Raw genomic sequence first — 20,763 nt, 5'->3', positions numbered from 1 at the left:
TGACACAGCATCCAAGGGCTCGCTTGGACTAGATAGTAATGATGAACCCATCGTCCCCTTGGGAACCTTGGGTGTGCTACATGATACGCGCCATTTCACCATTATTTTGCTTTACCTTTTTCTGCTTCTCTGCCAGCCTCGGCACAGGAAACCCCGGAAAACGGACCTCAAGAGACCAGAAAGAAATCGGACAACTAACAAAAGCAAGGGTATCTACTACATCGTTCCAGCACCGATCCCATCGCCATGCACCCAGCTGGCTCCTCTTCTCCACCCCCGTTCCGTCAATGATCGCGATCCCTGTCCCCTCCTGCTCCGCCGCCCCTGTGCTGCTCCCGCTCCCGCTCCCGCTCCCGCTGCTGCTGCTGCTGGTGCTGGCGCATCTTCCAGCTGTCCTTGATGCTCTTGGCCGCGGCCAGCAGGTCCTGCTCCGAGACGCCGTCCTTGATGCTCTGCATGACCGAGTTGACGGTGCTCACGTGGTTGGCCTCGTTCTTGTCGTCGCGGAAGCGGTACAGGCGCCACCGCTTGTCCTCGTCGAGGCAGCACTCGACGACGCGGTCCTGCAGCGGGTCGCCCCACGACTTGAGGCGCTCCCACTCCTCCTCGGTCAGGTAGAGCGGCTCGGGGAACTCGTCGTAGTTGCCGTGGCCGCCGCCGCCGCCGCCCGTGTAGACGAGGAGGCGGGCCTCGGGGACGCTGTCGTAGTCGACAAAGGCTTCGGCCTGGCCGTCGGCGCGCTCCGCCTCGCTGGGCTCGACGCGCGGGAACTTGAGGCGCAGGCGGAAGTCGACCGTGTTCTCGTGCGGGGCCTTCCACTTGAGGATGCGCGGGTCGGTGCCGAACTGGTAGGGGCTCGTGCGGCAGGTGAAGATGAGGCCGTCGTTCTCGTGCTTGAGGTGGGGGAGCACGTCGCGGAACATCATCTCGATGCCGTACGAGAACTGCATCTCCTTCATCTCCACCTTGAAGGCCTGATACTGCAGCTCCTCCGGGTACATGGCGAAGAGGTTCCTGTAGGGCTTCATGACGTGCTCCTTGAAGTAGCCGAGGCGCTTGTCGAGGGGCTTGGACAGCAGGTCGGCCTTGCCGTCGAGCGCGAGCAGGTCGAAAACGAGGAACTTGGGCTCCTTGTCGCCGTTGGGCAGGCGGTCCATGACCAGCTCGCCGTCGATGAGCGTGCCCGTGTGGAAGGCGGCCTGGTCGTGCGACAGCGGGAAGTGCAGGTTGCGCTGGTGCAGCCACCAGTAGTCGTTCTTGCGGTCCACCAGGTAGGCGCACTCGCCGCCCTGCTCGTCGGCCGTCAGGTACAGCAGGTAGCGGATGCCATCCGACTTTTCGCAGACGTAGTAGCTGTCGGGGTTGGGGCGACCCGGCGCGCGCCCTGCGGTTAGCACGACGGCAGAAGGCCGAGGGGGGTTGGAGGCGCGGGGCGAGAGCAAAAGGGCACCAGGGGAGGGGAAGGAACCGCATACTCTTCGCGTCGCAGCTCGTCGAGGTGTCGCCTTGCGAACGACACGGGCTGGGCGCCGGGAAAGCCGTGGGACGAGCGGCCCAGCAGGTTGGCCACCTCGGCGCGCAGCGCTCTAAGCAGGTCGCCTTCGGCGCGTATGCCGGGCTTCGCGATGTCGCGTAGCGGGTGGGCGCTCTGGTCCATGATGGAGACTTTGGGAGGGATCCTTTTTTTTTTTGGAGGGGAGGAGCTGGCTGAGACGGCGTGAAGTGGGAGATGAACAATCCGGGTTGCGCTCAACGGAGTCGGCGGCCACGGGTTGCGGCGGTCATGGATGGGGCCCGAGAGGAGAGGGAGGGGAGGGGGGTAGAGGGCGGAAGACGCGCGGTGAGCCTATATTTGGCAAGACATTCAGGCTTGCTGTCGGAAGAGGGTTTCTTTGTCGTAAGAGACGGTCAAATGGTCACGTATTCGGCTGCGGTGGTTCCGACGAGGACAAAGCGTTAATGGTGACGATGAGAAGGGGCTTGTGATGCGAATGTGTGCTTGCAGTGTAGAACCTCTGGAGCTTGATGCTGTCTTGCCATAGGAACTGTAATAGGGCTTATCTTATCAACCGACGGAGCCGGGGCCCAGGGGTGACAGTGCCAAGAAATTGACGAGCGTACTGTGTACTAGTATTCCCGTGTAGTTATATACCGTAAGGAGAGAGACAGACAGAGAGAGAGAGAGAGAGAGAGAGAAAAGGAGCACCAACAAATTCATACAACCAACAACAAGTTCGGACCATATCAGAATGCATTGCAGTTGTCATTGCAAACCGGAATCGGATCTCAAGAGGACGCTGCCAAAAAGACTCAGCGCTCTCCCGCTCTCGCACCACCCCATCGGCCACGTCCCGCCCATCCCCGAGACCCTGACACCCCCGGGGCCGTCGGGTCGTCGTGTACGGTAATCAAACGCCGTCAAGAACCCAGGAACAAACCGCTGATCTATTCCTCTGCCGCTTCCATAGCCATTACAGCGCAAGCCCGCATATTATACAACCGATGCTGCTCTGGGGTCGTCCCGAAGGGGGAGGAGGGGTTCCCCAAGTCGTTGGTCCGTCCGTCCGTCCGTCCATCTGCGTTCCCCTCAAGCCCTGAGCTCGTCAATCTTTTCCACCTCGGCCTTGGCCTCCTCCCATGTCTCCTTGTTCTTCTTGGCCCACTCGATCTGGCTCTTGGCGTAGGCAAGCTGCGTTCTTCTGTTAGCCGCCAGCCCCTTGCAGCAGGAGACAACAACAAGAAACAACGTACCATGTAGCGCTTCAAATCGTCCTCCTTCTCCCGCTGGAACCGCTTCAGATCTCTCAAGATGCTCGCGCTCGCGTCCTTGACGTCCTGGGCCGCCGCCACCTTGGCCTGCTCGAGCTGCACGATCTGCTCGCGGGTCTTGGTGATGGTATCGCGCCGCGTCTTCTCCGGGTCCGCGTCCACCACGCCCTGCACCGCGTGCCGGAGGGGCCCAAAGATCTTGTTGGTGATGGACGTCGCGCTCGGCGCCTTTCTGTGCGTGGGCAGCATCGACGACCGCTCGGGCGCCCCGATGGCCGCCGACGGCGCCGACGAGAAGTCGCCGTGCGTCGGCGGGAAGTCCGAGTCGATCGACGCCGTGTCCTCGTTACTGCCATCGCGCCGGTGCGACGGGCCGCCGCCGCCCCCGGGCTCGCGCGTGCTCGACGACCGCCGCGGCGGCGGGAGCTGCTGGCTGCTGCTGAGGTACTGCTCGATCCTCCGGGCCTCGGCCTCGCTGCGCTCCAGCTGGTCGAGCAGCAGCTTCTTCTTGTTGAGCTCCTCGTTGGTCATGTCCTGCTGGACCCGCTTCAGCACGCGGTACCGCAGGACGCTCCGGATCACGCCGGCGAACTGCGCGTTCTCGCGCATCGGCTCGGCGAAGCTCGCGCCCAGGGACGTGGACAGCTCCTCGGTGGCAATGTACGACGAGTCGGCGGCCTGTCCTATCCGCTCGATGGCCGTCGACAGCGACTGCGTCGGCTCCGAGAGCGCAAAGGCGTTGTACCGGGCGCCCAGCTCCGAGAGATCCGACGCCAGAGAAGACAGGTGGCTCAGGGTCCGCCGGTTCACCTTCTCCATGGATCCCATGAGTAGCGCCTCGAGCTCGCGGATCGACGTTTCGAACGCCGTAAAGTACGGGTCCAGCTCTTGCTCGCTCAGGCTGTTGCTGTCCGGCGGGAACCGCGCAAAGACCTGGGCGTTCGTTGAGCTTTCGGGCGGCGGAGCGGCCGGCGCCGCCTTGAGCTTGGCCGAGCCCCCCGGCACCGGGAGGAACTCGTGGCCCGGCGTCGGGTGGGCGGGGTCCAACGGAGGAGCTTTCATGATGGATTTGGGTATGTTGGCCAGAGGTGGGGAGTGGAGGACCTCGTTCTGAAGGCCTTGCGTCAGCGAGAGGGCTGTCGCCCTGGAACCGTCTTGCCAAAGGGGGAGGGAAAACGTACCCAGCTGGAGTTGGGGTCCAGGAACCTCCACCACACGCCGTCGGTCCGGACTTGCTCCATGCGCCGGCAACGGTTCAGAAACACGGCCAGCATGCGCTTCCGGAGGTCGATAATCTGTTGATCCTGCTTCGCATTGGTGGGGTTGGCGGCGTAGTCGGCCATGGTATGCTTCTCGGGGATCGGGGGGATGATCAGGGTGGGGTGCAATCTCGTGAGGGCGTCGCGGAGAGACGCAAACTCGGAGTATCGACGGCGCACCATGAGCTCCTGAGACCCAAGTCAGCCGGCGTGCGTCCGGGTCGAGCGTCATGGCATCGTGCTCATGCGGCGAGCGGCTCCCCATACCCCGGTCTTGATTGTGTAAACAATATACCTCCCGTTTTCAGCGCTCTTGCCGGCCTCGGTGATCAAGATGGGTATCTCGGGGTTCTCGTAGAGCATCTGCTCGATGCGGCTGTCGTAGCCGCCGGGCTTGGTCCGCGGCACCAGCTCGCCCCGGTCCCGAGCATCGTCCTCCTCGTCCGTCTCAGCGTCGGTGGTTTCGTGCCGGGGCGGGCCCTCGTCTCCGGTGGACGACGGCGTGCCTGGTATTTCATAGCGCGGATCTAACACCACCCGGCCGGCATCAGCATTGTCGTGCTCGTCTCTTGAGCGGGAGGGAGGGAAGGGGGGAGGGGGGGGGGGGTCCGGAAGGTCTAGGGGCGCAGGTGGGAGGAGCCTCGGCGTCGCCGCCGCCGCCGCTGCCGCTGCCGCCACCGTCGCAACAGCAGCAGCAGCAGCACGACGGGAGACGCCGGCGTGGATGAGACGTGTTGCAGGCGAGCGCCAGGTAGAAAGTAGGCCGGCAACTCACACTCCTGTACGATGGGCGAGGAGGGATTGGCCGATGACGCAAACGAGTCCCTGCGCTCAAAGCTCCCGCCGTACGGGTTATTGTCTTCGTCATTCCACATGGTGTCTTCTTGGTTGCGATTTAACCTCGGGCGTAACAAGAACGGGACGTGACGGGGTCTGCCGGCATAGGTTGGGAGAGATGAAAAAGAAGAAGAAGAAGAAGCGACAAGAATGGCACGCGATGCGCAGGACCCTGATGGCGGAGCGCAGTTGGGGATTGCCGAGCTCCAGGGAGCAGATGGGGAAGAGACAGCACCAAGCTCCCTTCTCAAGATGGCGGGGTAGGCGAGCAATCAGGAATGCCAGGGACGGGAGGGGGTTAAAAAAAAAAAAAAAAAAGAAGCGCCAAAGCGCGCAGGGGGAGTCGTTCTCTCAATGAGGATTCCGGCAATGTCTGGCCGTGCGATACCCCAGCGGCTGGGAGAGAGGCGCCGACACAAGACGGGCAGCCCGGTGGGATTTGCTGCTCGATCCTGAGGTGTGATGTTAGGTGGTTGTCGCAAGAGTGGGCCGCAGCTTGCCATGAGGCGCCGCCGCCAAGCCCAAATGATGACGTTGGCGAGACGGGAGGCTGGCAAGGCGAAAGGGCCATGGGCCATCCATGCCTTAGGTAAGCCGGGGGGGGGGGGGGCCACTTGTAGCGTTACGCAGTAACCACCATACTGTGTAGTTAGTTAACTGCTTGCCCGGGGGCCGTGGGCTCCACTTGGCACGCCATCCCGTTTGGGGAAGTTTGCAAACAAAAAGGACGGGACCCTGGCCCATCCCACCTGGCATCGAGGGAACTCAAGCACAGCAGCAAAGAATCCATCTTGCTATAGTACAGTATATAGCTAAGCAGGGTGCTCAGCCTCAACAGACACACAGTATGTAGTGTGCAGGGAGACGATGCAGCGACTACGTAGGCCTCGGCTGTCGAGATCTGGCCCGTCACTGGTTAGCTCCCGTCTCTCAGCGCCCTCCGCAGGTTGGACCATGTGCCCCGAGCCCTGTCTACAAGTCCACGCCGCCTCCTTTCCTCCCGGCGTTGCCACCTCTTCCGGTTCACCCCACTCCCATGTCGACCGTGGGTGCGCCGACGATGTCTGGGCCGCCGCCGACCACCACCACCTTGCGTCCGGGAGGAGGACGAGGATGGGTAGCGAGACGAAGAGGAGAAGGAGGAGAAGGTGGTGGTAGCCATGGTGGTCGTTGTTCCCTCGCCCTCGTCCCTCGGGACCGCGAACGACACTACTCTCGGACGGCGGCGCTCGGGACTCGGGAACTGGATATCCGGGCTTGGCTCTCGCCTACAAGGGCTCGAGTGTGTCGACGAGGAGCTCAGGCTTGAGCTTGAGTCCGGCTGCTCATGGTGACCACGGCGTCGGCGGCGGTGCCGGTTGTCGTGCGGGAAACGGAGCCGAGCAGGGGTGAGATTGGCCACCCGCTCCCGGTATTGTCTCATGCTCGACCGCCTCGCTTGGTTGGGACTTTCATCGTCGTCATCATCATCATCATCATCACGGGGATTGTATCCCACGGAGGCTCGGGTGCTGGTAGGAGGGGAGCTGAGGATGTTGAGGTAGTCGTCTGAAATGGTTGGCGGGGAATTCTGGTGATGAATGTGGTGGCAGTGATGACTCCCCTCCTCCCCCTCCTTCTCCTCTTCTTCTTCTTCTCCTTCATGGACGAGTGACTGACTCGGGTTGTCGTCCCGACGCTGCCTCGAACGGCTTCTCTTGTCGCTGTTGCTACCGTTATGCTGATGTCGCGGGACGGAAGGCTCTGGAAAGGGTGGCGGCGAAGGTGAGGGCGATCTCGACCGCGGCACCGGGCTCGAACACGTTGACGAATTGGTCAAAGTCCTGGCGTGGCCGACCGATGGGAGCCTTGAGGTGCGAAGGAACATCCCACGGGGCCACGGGCTTCGAGAAGGTCCTGGAGAGGGCGGCGTTGGGTTCTTCACTCCCCGGTGGCTCTGATGGCACGTAGGTTGCGGTGGCCGGGTGTAAGGCGTGAAATCGGACGGTCTAGCTGTCGGTGTACCCGTGCCTGGCACTTGGGTATTAGCAGCCGAAGGGTAGCTGGCATGGGGCACGGGAGGGGTCGGCTGGGGACCGGCCGCAGGATAGCAGCCCGGAGGGTTGGGTGGCGGAGGAGCTGCCGGCGGTGGAGGAGGGGCTGGCCCTGCTGTTGATCCCCAATCAGCCGGGTAAGGTGGGATGGAAACCGGGGGCTGGCCGGGTCCCATAGCTTCCGGAGGCCGGAAAAGCGGCGGCGGGACGGCCAAACCCGGCGCCGGTGTATAGAAAATGGGCGGAGGAGGTGGCGGTGGCACGAGATGAATAGCTGGCGGTTGAACCGCCCCTGTCCCGACCGCAAACCCTGGAACTGTCGGCGGAGGAGGAGGCACCATGTGGAAGGTTGTTGCAGAGCTGGCCGCGCCAGACCGCGGAGGCATGACATGGCGCGTTGTATGGACAGGATGGGACTGGGATGTCTTCTTGGTCGTCTTTTTGGTTGGGTTCCGGGTCTTCTTCTTCGAGGGAACCAATCTCCCTCGAGTCGCCTGTCGGTTGTCCTCGTCCGAGCTGGATGAGCGGCTGGGCTCACGATGAAGGGTGATGGAAATGTGACCAGGTCCTCGGCGGACGACCTCCCATCGACCAGCCTCCGATGGTGGTCGATCGCTGCTGCTGCTGTCACCATCGCCGCCCCTCAGGATTCCTTTCGCCTTGAATCGCCAGTACAGGTAGCCGAGCAGGGCCACCACGGCGATGATGACAAGAACGATGCCGACCTGTGCAGCATCGCTAAGACATTCCCATCCGGAGCTGGCAAGAGTTAATATCTTTGTTGCTTGAAGATGCTACGGATGCATCGGACGCTGCTACATACCAGTCATCGTGATGGGAATGGTTAACGATCCTCCTTGGGAGCTGTTGGAAGAGTTGGGTGGAGGGGGGCATCTTGTGCTATCTCTGTGTCGATCGGAAGAGAATCACGAGGACGAGAATCACCGAGTGCATACCTTGGGAGTGGGTTGGTGCATGAGGAGGGATTGTGCAGTCGATAAGGGAGGAGAAGAAAGCATGGCGCAAAAGAACGCGACTGATTCATTGCAAGAAATGGTTTGGTAGTATCGAGAAGCGTTCTTGACCGAAATCTCCAAGAATGGAACCCCCGGCGGCTGTCATTGTCACTAAACTGCCCGAGGCATCGGCTGGGTCTCTCCGAGAAACACGGTGCTGGTGTCCAGAGCGTCCCGGTCCTAATCATGGCTTCTCCAGAATGAAATTTCCGATCAAGGTATCATTGATTTCCTTTGAGAGTGGTAGAGATGGGAAGAATGAGCTGCCTCTAGCTTAGAGAGGTTCCTACCGTGTATCGTAGGTGACAGTTCTCAGTTCTCTTATACGTACAAGTATGTAGGACACAGCCGAGACGTGGAGGCCAAACGACCGTCGCAGGCATAGAGAAACCACCCGAGAAAAATACAATAAAAAGAAAAAAGATGCCATCCGGATTGTCCATTGGTTGGATCATCATTTTCATCTTGCAAACTCTCCTCTCTCTTCGGGCAGATTGGTGGTTGATGCATGCTGTCGTCCTCAGCCTCGTCTTCTCAAGGATGCCGTTGTAACGATGCGACGGACCAATAGAAGGCCGTTCCGTCGACCAGGGGTTCGCGAGCAGAAGTGCCTGGTGGGTTTCGGGTGGGTCCCGGGTGGGTCCGGCAGAAACCGCCTTCAGCCTCACGATTCGCGCATCGCGACGCCTGTTCAACTTGCAACTTTCTCTCCTATTCAAGCTCGCCTCTGAATAGGGTGGGCAGCATTGTTTTGGGTTCCAGACAATCGGAACCTCAACCACACCCACAATACCTAGCCACCCTCGGCCGCTACCATTCGTCTTTCTCCCTGCCCTCCCTCCCCCCACGATGCGAGCTTAAGATTTCATCCTGACTCCCACGAGTTTGCCTCTTCTTCCTCCTTTCTCTTCCATCGCCATCGCCATCGCCATCGCCATCGCCGTCTCTAATGTCACCGCCACCCCATCGTTCATCTCGTCTCCTTCCACCTTGACTCTGACGATCCGTCTCCACCTCGAACAAGCTCCGATTGACCGCATTGCATCTCGGACCGCCTCTCCTCGACCCTCGGATACCTCCCTCCTCGTTCGCCCACCCCCGACCGTCTCCTAGCACGCGTCACGCATCCTCTTGAACATGGCGTCCCCCGCCCGGAGCCAGGCCAATGGCGCCAATGGCCCGGCCGGCTTCGCCCCCAAGAGCAAGCGCTTCTCCGACATACCGGCCACCATCGACATCCCTATGCAGGATGACGTGGAGGTCGAGATCGACCTCCAGGTGCTGCCCGACGACCCGACCGAGCTGTGCGCCGTCTTCGAGAACGAGCACTCGCCGCGCATGTACTGGATGACGGTCGCCCTGGCCTATGCCAAGCAGAACAAGATCGACTTCGCCATCGAGATGCTCCTCCGCGGCGCCAACGTGCTCCAGGGCAACACGCGCGACAAGCTCACCATCACCACCTGCATCTGCTGGCTGTACCTCTGGAAGAGCCGCGAGGCCCCGCGCGTCGCCCCCGACGGCGTCCCGGCCTCCGAGGCCAAGACCAAGGAGCACTACCTGCAGCTCGCCACCCAGAGCCTCAACGACGCCTCGCGCATCAACCCCGCCTTCCCCCCGCTGTTCCTGGCCCGCGGCGTCCTGATCCTGCTGCGCGCCTCGCTCCAGCCCCCCTCCAAGGCCCCCGGCGCCGTCGACTCGCACAAGGTCGAGCAGCTCCGCACCGCCCTCAAGTCCTTCGAGGAGGCCCTTCGCGTCTCCCAGGGAAAGAACATGCTCGCCCTCATGGGCAAGGCCCGCGCCCTCTACTCCCTCGGCCGCTACCCCGAGGCCCTGGCCGCCTACCAGGAGGTGCTCCAGAAGATGCCCGACCTCGTCGACCCGGACCCGCGCCTCGGCATCGGCTGCTGCTTCTGGCAGCTGGGCTTCAAGGACGACGCCAAGGCGGCCTGGGAGCGCTGCCTCGAGATCAACCCGGACTCCAAGCACGCCAACATCCTGCTGGGCCTCTACCACCTCGACGCCAGCGCCCGCGTCCCCGTCAACAGCCCCGAGTTCCTCCGCCTCTACAAGAAGGCCATGACCGAGTACACGCAAAGGTCCTTCAAGCTCGACAAGAACCTGCCCCTCACCTGCGCCACCTTTGCCGGCTACTTCCTCTCGCGCAAGCAGTTCGCCTCGGTCGACACGCTCGCCCACAAGGCCATCCAGTACACCGACGTCAACGCCATCGCCAGCGACGGCTGGTACCTCCTGGCCCGCAAGGCCCACTACGACGGCGACCTCGACCGCGCCGCCGACTACTACCGCCGCGCCGACGACGCCCGCGGCGGCGCCGAGCGCGGCTACCTGCCGGCCAAGTTCGGCGTCGCCCAGCTCTCGGTGCTCAAGAACGACCTCGGCGAGGCCAAGCTGCGCCTCGAAAAGATGATTCAGCAGTCCAAGAACTACGAGGCCATGATCCTGCTCGGCACCATCTACGCCGAGGAGGTGTTTGCGAACCAGGCCGCCGCCGTCAGGGAGGACAAGTCGGCCGAGGCCAAGAAGGCCCTCACCCTCCTCGAGGGCGTCCGCGCCGCCTGGAAGGACCCCAAGAAGGGCCTGTCGCCCGACCCCGCCGTCCTGCTCAACCTGGCCCGCCTGTACGAGGCCGAGAGCCCGGACAAGGCCCTGGCCTGCCTGCAGCACGTCGAGCAGCTCGAGACGGACCAGATCCCCCGCCCCGAGCACCCCGCCGATGCCGCCGCCGGCGACGAGGCGGCCGCCCGCGCCGCCGTCCGCAAGCTCCTGCCGCCCCAGCTCCTCAACAACATCGGCTGCTTCTACTCGCAGGAGGGCAAGCACGCCCTCGCGACCGAGTACTTCCAGGCCGCCCTCGACTCGTGCGCCCGCATCAGCCAGACCGAGACCGAGCTCGACATCGACGCGCTCCTGACCACCATCTCGTTCAACCTCGGCCGCAGCTACGAGAACGAGGGCAACGTCGACGGCGCCGTCGAAACGTACGAGCGCCTGCTGAGCCGCCACGAGGACTACACCGACGCCCGCACCCGCCTGGCCTACATCCGGCTGCGCAGGAACCCCACCAGCAAGGAGGGGCCCGACGCCGTGGCCAAGCTGTACCAGGAGAACCCGACCGACCTCGAGGTCCGCGCCCTGTACGGCTGGTTCCTGAGCAAGGTCAACGCCAAGAAGCGCCCCGCCAACCTGGCCGAGGACCCGGAGCAGCGCCACTACAAGCACACCCTGCAAAACTACGACAAGCACGACCGCTACGCCCTGGTCGGCATGGGCAACCTGCATCTCATGGCGGCCCGCGAGATGCGCCGCGAGACGGAGCAGGACCGGCAGAAGCGGAGCGCGGCCTACACGCGCGCCGTCGAGTTCTTCGACAAGGCGCTGCAGCTCGACCCCAAGAACGCCCACGCCGCCCAAGGCATCGCCATCGCGCTCGTCGAGGACAAGAAGGACTACAAGAACGCGCTGCAGATCTTCATCAAGGTGCGCGAGGCCATCCAAGACGTCCACGTCTACGTCAACCTGGGCCACATCTACGCCGAGCTCCGCCAGTTCACAAAGGCCATCGAGAGCTACGAGACGGCCCTGTCCAAGGAGGGCAAGGCGAACGACCCGGTCATCTTGTCATGCCTCGGCCGCACCTGGCTGAACAAGGGCCGCGCCGAGCGCAACCTCGACGCGTACAAGACGGCCCTGGAATACGCCGAGAAGGTTCGTCCCCTCCCCTTCCCTTCGCTGCCCTCCGGACGTCCGTTCGTTCCCCTTGCGCGATGCTAATCGTCCCGCAGGCCCTCGCCGTCGCCCCCGACCAGGTCCACCTCAAGTTCAACGTCGCCTTTGTGCAGATCCAGATCGCCCTGACCATCCACTCGCTCCGCGAAAGCGAGCGCAACTCGTTCCAGCTCGAGCAGGCCGCCGAAGGGCTCGAGGCCGCCATCAAGGCCCTCGACGAGATCGCCGCCTCGCCGAGCCCGCCGTACCCCAAGCACGACATCGAGCAGCGCGCCAACATGGCCCGCAACACCCAGCGCAAGCAGCTCGAGCGCGCGCTCGCGAGCCAGCGCGAGTACGAGGCGCGGAACGAGGAGAAGCGCGCCGCCGCCTTGGAGCAGCGCCAGGCCGAGCTGCGCCGTCGCGAGGAGGAGCGCAAGCGCAAGGAAGAGGAAGAGCGCGAGCGCCAGGAGAAGATCCGCAAGGAGCGCGAGGAGATACTCGCTCGCGACCGCGCGCTGGCGGAGCAGCGTGCCGAGGAGGAGCGCGCGCGCATGGAGGCGGAGATGACGACCGACTCGGAGACGGGAGAGAAGGTCAAGCGCAAGAAGCGCTCGGCCCCCGCCCGTCGCGAGCGCGATTCCCGCTCCCGCGAGCCCGGCGCCTCCGAGAGGCCGCGCAAGGGCCGCGCCAGCCGCCGGAAGAAGACGGACGGCGAAGGCGGAGACGAGTCCCGCCCCAAGAAGAAGCAGCGCGTCGCGGCCAAGAAGGACAACCCCAAGTACAAGTCGGCCGAGATCGTCGTCGACAGCAGCGACGACGACGAGGGCGACTACGGCGCCCACGACGACGATGAGGACCCGCTGGAGAGGGCCGAGCGCGCGCTCGAGAGGTCGGCCCGCCGCCGCCGCAGCAGCGCGAGCGGCGGCAGCGATGCCAGCCGGAGCCGGAGTCGGAACCGGAGCCGCAGCCGCAGCCGCAGCCGGTCTGCGAGGAGGAGGAGGGGCTCGTCTCCGGATGAGGACGACGACGACGACGAGGAACGGGCGCCGGTCGTGCGGCGGCGGCGGAGGTCGTCGGGCGTGCGGGATGACGACGACGAGGGCGCGGATCGGATGGATGTGGATCGGGAGGAGCGGCGTGCGCAGAGCAGGAGCGGCGAGGATGACGACGAGGAGGAGGCGGTTGCGCGTCGCCCGCAGGGCAACAGGGCGCGTAGAGGGAGGATCGTGGACGAGAGCGACGAGGAGGAAGAGGAGGGCGGCGGCGCGGCGGCCACGCCGGCGGCCGAGGACAAGGACACGAGCATGGTGGATGCCGAGGATGAGTGAGCGAACGAGCTGCTCAAGCAAAGGGGAAGGAGAATGGTATTTTACATGAGGAAAAGGGCAGGGCTTGATGCGCAGGGAGGTGGAGTCTGGAAACTGTATTACATCCATCTATCGATGGCTTGATGGAGATGATGAGGTGCTTTGGTAAGCTGAGAGGGGCTGAACCTAGGTGAATACGTATCGATGGTCGATACAATAGATCTATAGAGCTGGTTCCTGTACCTTGGTTGAATCGCATGTTGGCCGTGACCGGGACACCATGAGGGAGCAGGTCTGGATGTCGACGTGCCCAAGCCAGTCAGTCAGTCAGCCATCCAGCCGTCGCCGTGATCCGCCTCGGAACCAGCAGCAGATCCCACCTCTCCTCTTTTTTTTTCTCCGTGCGCTCATTGCGGCCTCGGCTCCCGTCTCGAGGCGTCTTCCCAACCCACGCCGCTTGCCCCCTCTTCTCGCCGCGTCGTCTCGCCCTCGCTGTCGGCGTTGTCGTCGGCCCATGCCCGGCCAAAGACGGCGCCGAGCTCGAAGATGTCGACGAGCGTCGTGAGCGGGGCGGCGGTGGCATTTGCATCCGTGCCGCCGCCGGTTGCCGGCGGAGAAGGAGGGCGGATGACCCACCGGCAAGCCTCGGCCACGGAGACCCGCGCGATCCGGCGCAGCACCTCCCCGCAAAGCGCCGCGTCGAAGCGGCCCGGCTCCCCCTCGAGCCCGGGCTCCCGTCCGGGCTCCGCCTCAACCCCCGCTCGCTCGACGACGCCGCGATCGCACCGCCCGCCGGCGGCGCGCCGGGCCGAGGCGCCCACCAGGGCCACGAACAGGACCGTGCTTCGGAGGCTCCGCCGGGCCTTCTCCCGCGCGTCGGTCGGCGGGTCCGCTTCTCCGGCGGGGCGGCATCCCGGGCCCAGCAGCTCCTGCAGACGGCGCCGCAGCAGGCCCAGGAGCGCCGCGGACGACCTGCTCGGCGCGCGCGGGAAGCCCGGGAGGAGGTGCTGGAGGTAGAGGAGGGCGGCGATGCGCAGGGCCTGGCTGAGCGCTCGTCTCGTTGTAGCCCCTTCTGGGACCGCTTCTGCTGTTGCTGTTGCTGCTGTTGCTGCTGTAGCTGCTGCTGCTGTTGCTGCTCCTGCGCTTTCGCCTTCGCTTTCGCCTTCGCTTTCGCCTTCGCTTTCGCCTGCTCGATCCGGTCCCTCGGCGGTCCTCAGCGGTCCGGGGCGGGTGAGAAGCGCCCGGGCGATGGAGTCAAGGCCGCCGACAAACGCGTGGGGGTCGAAGGCGACGGCGCCTCGGGACCGGCGCGCGAGGCGGACGGCGGCGGCGAAGTCGGCCAGCGAGGCCACCGCGGAGGCGACCTCGGGGTGAAGGCCGAGCGGGCCGAGCGCCGCCGCAACGGCGCTCGCGGGCCTTTCGCCGGGGTCGGCGGGAAGGACGGCCAAGATGGACGCCGGGAGGAGGTCGTGGTGGTGGTGGTGGTCGTGGTCATGATGATGATGGTGCCACGGTACGGTGCGTCGGGGCGGAAGATACGGGGTGGACGCGAGGGCGACGGCGCCTTGGAGGTCGGCGCTAGCTCGCTCGCCGCGCGCGCGGTCAGCTTCGAAGGCCGTCTAGTTGGCGGGCGAGAGCGAGCAGCCTCGGACGTGGCTCCGTGGCGCTCTGGAGGGGAAAGGAAAAGAAAAAGGGGGGTCGTCGGGAGAGAGAGAGGTTTGGCTCACCTGTGCAGCTCGTCCAGCAGCCAGGGTGGAAGCCCCTCGAGGGCGCCGCCGCTCAGGTCCAGCGCCTTCTTGAGGCCGCTCATGTGCAGCTGCCAATGGTCGAGGCGGTTGGTGTGATACTGTTTGGAAAGATAGGGAGACAAACCAGTCAGCCGTTGTGCAACTGTCATGTAGTGCTAGGGTAGAGGGGGGGGGGGGGGGGTTGAGGTGGATGTGTGTGTCTGTGTGTACACGTGCACACACACGGCGAGAGTGCATGGAGCAGAGAGAAAAGACATTTCTGATTTCAAGGGGAGGGGGTAAAAAGGAAATCCAGAATTCAACGTACTCCCACCCACGCAAGCGTAGCAATGCAGTGAAGGGTCACGACATCCGCGGGGCGGTCGCGGTCGCGGTCGAGCTTCTGGCTGAGCCTGGCGCACGTGCTCGAGACGTAGCGCGCGAGACGCTCATCGTCATGGTCGTTGTCGTCCTCGTCGTCGCCGTCGGCGCTATCGTTCTCTTCTTCGTTGCCGCCTCCGCGGCTGTCGGGGTCCTCGGCGGTCCGCGGCTCCTCCGCGGCGGCGTCTACGAGGCTGCCGCACAGGAGGATGCAGTGCACGGCGGCGTCGTCCGAGACGGCCATGGCGGCGAAGTCGGCGCCCCGCGCCGGGTTGTAGGCCAGCAGGTCCTCGTGCGGGTACAGGCAGCGCGGCACGTCAGGCAGGCGGCGCTCAAACAGGGCTCGGTCGCTCCGAGACAGCCCGTTCAGGGGGTCGAGGTTCGGGGCTTCGGCGGCCTGCGCTGATGTTGCGGGACCGTGGTGCGCATGGTTTGGCCGATGCCGCGGGTCTTGGTGCTCCCAGGGCGGCGACGGCGCCGCGGAAAGGGGCTGAAGGGATGTCGGGAGAGCCCCGGATGGCATCGGCGCTGCTGACGTCTCTGACGCCTTCTGACCCGGTCTTTGTCGCGGCTGACGTCTCGGCCCCTGAGCCGCGCTGGCGTCCTGTCCTTCGGCATCTCCTCGTCCGGAGTCTCGGCCCTTGTTGACGAACTTGATCTCCCGGTGCGTCGAGTTCGGCACGGGGGGATCCACAGATCGCCCGGCGGTTCTCCGGGGGGAGGCGTTCTCGCGGGGTGACGTGTTGACGAACGACAGGCCGTTAAACCGCTGTCTCGAGACCTGCAGGCCACGGCGAGTGCTAACGAGCTTGCCGTCCCGGATGGTCGCGTTGAAATGGTCCATGGGGCCCGTCGTTGAGCAAGCCTCTCAGGGGGTTCGGCGGCGCTCGGCGAGCGGTAGATGCGAGCGGCGGTGGCGATAGGCGGCAGCAGGTGAGGTCGTCGCAGGATGCGTCTTAGGAGGCATCATGGCTTCCATGGGAGCAACCGGCGCGAGCCAGATAATGTATGCCTATCGGGATGGACCGTCCAGGCACGGGCTGAGAGCACAGTAGACACGTTCCGCAGGCCGGGTGCCTGTCATCAACGATACGGCACGGTGGGTTCTTTTGGCTCCTCGTCTCTCTCGTACTTTGTTTCCGGCGCCACCGAGAACGTGCGGATTCCCGCGATCCCTTCATTTTGGAGGACTTCCCTAGGTGAGCAAGGGGGAGGGAGGGCGTGGGGGGGGGGGGGGGGTATCGATGGAAGAGAGGAGCGTAGAGGAGGTCATTCATCATCAAGCCTTGACGTCTCCGACATGAGGCTTGCGCAAACGCACACCCCGGAGCTGTCTGGGTGCTAAGCCACCTCGCTCCGGCCACAGGCGTGGCCAGAGGGAGCTATACGAGGCAATGCTACCGGATACGGGGATCCATCGGGCCAACCCGTCGCATCGCGCAATTCGTGTCTTGGGTCAACTGGAAATTCTGCCGTGGTGAGCTACATCCAAGACAAAAATGGACCCGGAGCCCGTCCTAAGCTGCTCTCGTATCCAGAGGGCCGGTCCGGTCCCGGGGGGGGAGCTGAAACTCTAGCTGCGCCGTGCCCACGGATCCGCTCCCGTATCGCCAGGAGCCTCAACGACGACCCAAGCTGAAAGCCGGGCGATTCCCCAAATCGAGCTGACGGATGCCGTGCCATCGTCTCGATCGACAGGCTCCGTAGAGAGGGTCGGAATCCCAAGCCAGCCCCCGGCGAAAGCATTGCTAACAACCCGTTGGCAGGGGGGGCTCTCATCGGGCCACCTCCTCTTCCCCTCGGCACATCAAGGAACACGCCGTAGTATTCAACCGCCGTCAAGTCTGTGCGTCCATTGGCCCATGGGGAACCTCTCCATGCTCTGTACATGCCGAGCGCTCGCGTCGGGGATGGAACCTGTGTCAGCGGGCCTTTTGGCCTATCGATCCTCCGTCCGTCCGTCCGTCCATCCATCCATCGGCCGGCCACCCGCTCGCTCGCTCCGCCTAGGCCCATCCCGCCGGACGCCGCAAGCACAGCTCAGTAAAACACGTCCCCGGCCATCAGCACCCGCGCGGTCCTCCAGATATCCACCGCCTCCACGCCCTCCTTGCCCACCTTCACCCGGACCTCGATCTTGCCGGCCGGGTGCCCGAGGACGATGGCGTGCTCGCTCCCTTCCTGCGGCCGCGCCAGCCCCGCCGCCAGCTCGTGCGGAATCGTCCCCTCGAGCCCCGCCGCCGCGCCCGGGCACATGGCCAGCGTCAGGGGCACCGTCTTGTGCGGCTGGCCCATGGACAGCGCCTGGCACCGCAGGTGCGACCCCTCGGCGTCGGCGTCGCCCGGCAGCACGAGCACGATCTTGGGCACGCTCTGGGTGTCCGGGTCCAGGCCCATGCGGGCGGCGCCGGCGCGGCGCACGAGCTCGAGCCGCTCGAGCAGGGCCGGGTCGGACGCGAGGCGGGCGCGCATCTCCTTGGGCGAGGAGGCGGCGGCGGCGGGCGGGAAGCCAAAGTCGGCGGCGCGCACAAAGACGCCCGGGTTGGAGACGTCGACGAGCGAGGCCTCGACGGCCGTGCCGTCCGGGAGGGCGAGGGTGTCGATCGGGCGGCCGGTCGGGAGGGTGCGGCCCGTCTTGGCGCCGCCGGGGCGGAGGAAGCGGAGGTGGATGGGCGAGGAGGCCGCGGGGACGCCGGCGATGCGGCAGGCGCCCGAGGGGTCGTAGACGCGGCGGCGGCCCGAGGGGCCGGCGGGGCGGACGGAGAAGGTGGAGCGGATGAGCTTGCGGGTGTTGGTGTTGAAGATGCGGACGGTGGCCTTGTCCGGCCCCGGGGTGTGGGAGAGCAGGGCGTCCCAGGCGACGGGGCCCACGACCGAGATCATGTTGCCGCAGTTGCCGGCCAGGTCCAGCTTGCCGTCCTGGATGCCGACCTGGACAAAGGTAAAGTCCACGTCGGCCAGGGACGGGTCGGAGGGGGGAGAGAGGACGCAGATCTTGGAGGTGGACGAGATGCCGGAGCCCATGCCGTCGAGCTGGCGACCGAAGGGATCCGGCGAGCCCATGAGCGCGGGCAATACGTTGGGCCCTTTGGGGGTCGCTAGCGATCAGCGCCGTGATTCGAAACAGGGACGTGGTTCAAACGCACACTCGTCGGCTGGCGGCAGGTCATGCTTCCAGATGACCAACCCGTTGGAGGTTCCGCCGCGAGCGAAGAGGGCCCGGATGCTCCGGGCATCGCACGGGGCTGGCACGGGGCTTTCGGCCGCTGCTTTGGGCGGGCCGTGGAGGAATCGTGAGGGTGCTCTCGAGAATCCCCGGAGCCCCCGGTGGGCGTTGGCCGGGCCAAGGGAGCAAGTCGCCGCCACACGGCTTCGTAGCAGCTCTACAGGGCGCATCTTGGCAGACATGACGGCAGCGAGGCGCTCATGAGCTGATGGCTGCCGTTGACGGGTTCATGGGCTGCGGCCGGATGTTTTGACAGCGTTGTCTGGTGACATGCTGATCAAAGACCAAGGAGGTCCGAAGACAAACATCCTCGGTTGCGGTGTATTAGTTGGTTATTATTAGTTCGTTGATCCCCCTTCAGCCCCGCCAGGGTCGTTTCCAGCGTTAACCCTGAAAGCTCCAGGGTCTACTGTATACACAGCTAACTAACTCATAACGTTGTGAACATAGCATTGCCACTTGGCGGCCGCTCTGGTGTCTCAATTATGCCCCCCCCCCCCCCCCCGTTGCAGATGTCGGGCATCTTGTCTCTTGGATTGCCATCTACCCCGACCTGGGTGACCCCGGTTCCTTTCCATGTTCAACTTGGTTTGTGATTCAACGAGTAGTTACGCAGTATGCCTAGCACTATTGTGTCCTTGAGTCCATGGTACGAACCTCTCTATCCGGACGAACACCGGAGCTGTCTGCAAGCAGAAGGAGGGTCGTTTCCTTTCGAGCCCTCCGCGAACCTTGCTAAGAGAGCCTCAACAACCGCAGCAAGAAACGGCTTGCATTCACTCGTCGGCAAGAGAGTCATTCTTCCAAGCTGCACGGCACCGATGCGTCCCGTTAGCCAGAGATCCTCTTTCTGTCCTTGCTACCTACCCGCCCCCAAGGCCTCGAGGGGGCGTGCTCACCTCCGGGAACCATGGCCGCCGCCAGCATGACCTTGGAAATCGGCCTGAGATCTTCCTCGGTGGTCTCGTCCAGATGGCGGCGCCAGAAATCCACCACCGCGTCGGCTCGCTCCTTCAGCGCGTCGCCCGGGCCGACGACGCACCGCAGGCCCATGCACGCGCCCAGCTCGCGGAAGGACAGCCTTCGCGACGGGTCGCGCGCCACGACGCCGCGCGTCTCGTCCATGACGGATCGCGCCGACGCCAGCCCGGCCTCGGCCATGGCGGCCGCCCAGGGCTCGCGGGGCGCCCAGTGGCACGTCCACAGGCCCATGCCCAGGTCCAGCGGGTCGCGGCTGGCGCGAGGGCGGAGCCGTCCGCCGTGTTCCATCAGGTGCTTGTAGTCGTTGATCTCGGAGCTCAGCACGCCGTCATCCCCCCCTGCCCGGGAGCCTTGTTCGCCGCCGCCCAGGCGCGCCGCCGTCCGCTGCAGCAGCCGGAACACGACGTAGCCCGTCACGGCGTCCAAGGCGCCCTCGGACGGCACAAGCACCTCGTCCAGATCCGTCGAGACCTTCCACACCATGCTGGTGGGCGGCCCGCCGCCGCCACGGACCAGAAAATGCGGGTGCACGGCCCGCGCCAGCTGCACGGCAAGGTCGTTGTACCGCCGGTCCCGCGCCGCCACCGCGAGGCGGTTCAGCGCAAACATCCACAGCGTCAGGTAATGGTGGTACTGCCCGTCGGCGTCCGGCCCCGCGGCGGCGGGCTTGCCGATGCGCAGTCCGCCCTTGAGGGGTTCTTGGTCCGTGGCGCGCGGGAGCCGCGAGGCGCCGTCGCGGGTGCGGCCCAGCGTGTCGTGGACGGCGTGGACGAGGCGCTTGGCCAGGGCCAGATAGACATCCGAGGAGGAAGGCAACGAGGGCGAGGCTTGGCGGGAGAGGGTGACAAAGTTGACGACGCCGAAGGCATCGGTCCAGAGGTAGCGGCCGCGATGGCCGCCGGCGCCGGGGTGGGAGGGGAAGGCGAAGCGGGCGGCGGCTTCGGGGGTGGTGATGCGGTCAAAGGGGCCGTAGACCGCCTTCATGGCCTCGACAAAGTGGGCAAGGAGCTGGTGTTGCGTCGTCGAGGCCATGGCGACGAATCCAAGGCGAGCGGAGGGGAACACGGTGATGATGATGATGATGATGATGATGATGATGATGAGGAAGGATGGAGGAGGAGGGATGGAGCGAGCTCCGGCAAGGAGACGGGCTCGTCTCGTCGTGATGACGATGACTTGGACGATGACTTACATGAAGTTGCTGGCTTGTGTTGGTCTTTCCATACAACGACCTGCAGGATCAAATGACCCGAATCACACAACACAAAGGATCACGTCGCCCATCACTGTCATGATGATGATGATGATGAATGATGATGACAATGGGAGTTCCAAGTTCGGGTCCCTATCCTGCAAGGACATGGCAGACTTTCTGATTCATTGTTTTGGTGGTGGGTTTGCATTCCGACTCGGACGCGGCGCCAGCGGTGCCAGCTGGCCCGATCCTTCAGGTCTGGCATGGGGAGGTTGAGATTCCAGAGCGTGTGAAAAAGGT

General features: G+C 64.5%; 6 protein-coding genes across 6 annotated transcripts; 1 reads left to right on the top strand and 5 right to left on the bottom strand.

Annotated features, from left to right (window-relative positions):
- Positions 1 to 284: 284 nt before the first annotated feature.
- On the bottom strand, positions 285 to 1,657 carry VTJ83DRAFT_2624 (uncharacterized protein; the record flags this gene model as incomplete). The annotated part of the gene is made up of 2 exons (XM_071008915.1): positions 285 to 1,353; positions 1,476 to 1,657. The coding sequence occupies 2 exons, from the start codon at positions 1,655 to 1,657 to the stop codon at positions 285 to 287; spliced, it is 1,251 nt and encodes a 416-aa protein (XP_070869164.1).
- Positions 1,658 to 2,587: 930 nt separating this feature from the next.
- Positions 2,588 to 4,903, bottom strand: VTJ83DRAFT_2623 (uncharacterized protein; the record flags this gene model as incomplete). Its single annotated transcript, XM_071008914.1, has 5 exons — positions 2,588 to 2,689; positions 2,752 to 3,879; positions 3,951 to 4,217; positions 4,296 to 4,555; positions 4,804 to 4,903. The coding sequence occupies 5 exons, from the start codon at positions 4,901 to 4,903 to the stop codon at positions 2,588 to 2,590; spliced, it is 1,857 nt and encodes a 618-aa protein (XP_070869163.1).
- Positions 4,904 to 9,051: 4,148 nt separating this feature from the next.
- Positions 9,052 to 12,974, top strand: VTJ83DRAFT_2622 (uncharacterized protein; the record flags this gene model as incomplete). The annotated part of the gene is made up of 2 exons (XM_071008913.1): positions 9,052 to 11,643; positions 11,721 to 12,974. The coding sequence occupies 2 exons, from the start codon at positions 9,052 to 9,054 to the stop codon at positions 12,972 to 12,974; spliced, it is 3,846 nt and encodes a 1,281-aa protein (XP_070869162.1).
- A 386-nt stretch (positions 12,975 to 13,360) lies between these two features.
- VTJ83DRAFT_2621 (uncharacterized protein) lies at positions 13,361 to 15,905 on the bottom strand (the record flags this gene model as incomplete). Its single annotated transcript, XM_071008912.1, has 3 exons — positions 13,361 to 14,531; positions 14,681 to 14,799; positions 15,009 to 15,905. 3 exons carry the CDS (start codon positions 15,903 to 15,905, stop codon positions 13,361 to 13,363), a joined length of 2,187 nt encoding a protein of 728 aa, XP_070869161.1.
- Positions 15,906 to 17,101: 1,196 nt separating this feature from the next.
- On the bottom strand, positions 17,102 to 18,457 carry VTJ83DRAFT_2620 (uncharacterized protein; the record flags this gene model as incomplete). Its single annotated transcript, XM_071008911.1, has 2 exons — positions 17,102 to 18,147; positions 18,208 to 18,457. The coding sequence occupies 2 exons, from the start codon at positions 18,455 to 18,457 to the stop codon at positions 17,102 to 17,104; spliced, it is 1,296 nt and encodes a 431-aa protein (XP_070869160.1).
- Positions 18,458 to 19,063: 606 nt separating this feature from the next.
- Positions 19,064 to 20,300, bottom strand: VTJ83DRAFT_2619 (uncharacterized protein; the record flags this gene model as incomplete). Its single annotated transcript, XM_071008909.1, has 2 exons — positions 19,064 to 19,095; positions 19,187 to 20,300. The coding sequence occupies 2 exons, from the start codon at positions 20,298 to 20,300 to the stop codon at positions 19,064 to 19,066; spliced, it is 1,146 nt and encodes a 381-aa protein (XP_070869159.1).
- Between the last annotated feature and the right edge of the window lie 463 nt (positions 20,301 to 20,763).

Source organism: Remersonia thermophila, chromosome 2 (genome assembly GCF_042764415.1).
Source record: "Remersonia thermophila strain ATCC 22073 chromosome 2, whole genome shotgun sequence".
Lineage (NCBI taxonomy): Eukaryota > Fungi > Ascomycota > Sordariomycetes > Sordariales > Chaetomiaceae > Remersonia > Remersonia thermophila.
Note: the sequence above shows the minus strand (reverse complement) of the source record. Positions and strands in the feature narration are given on the sequence as shown.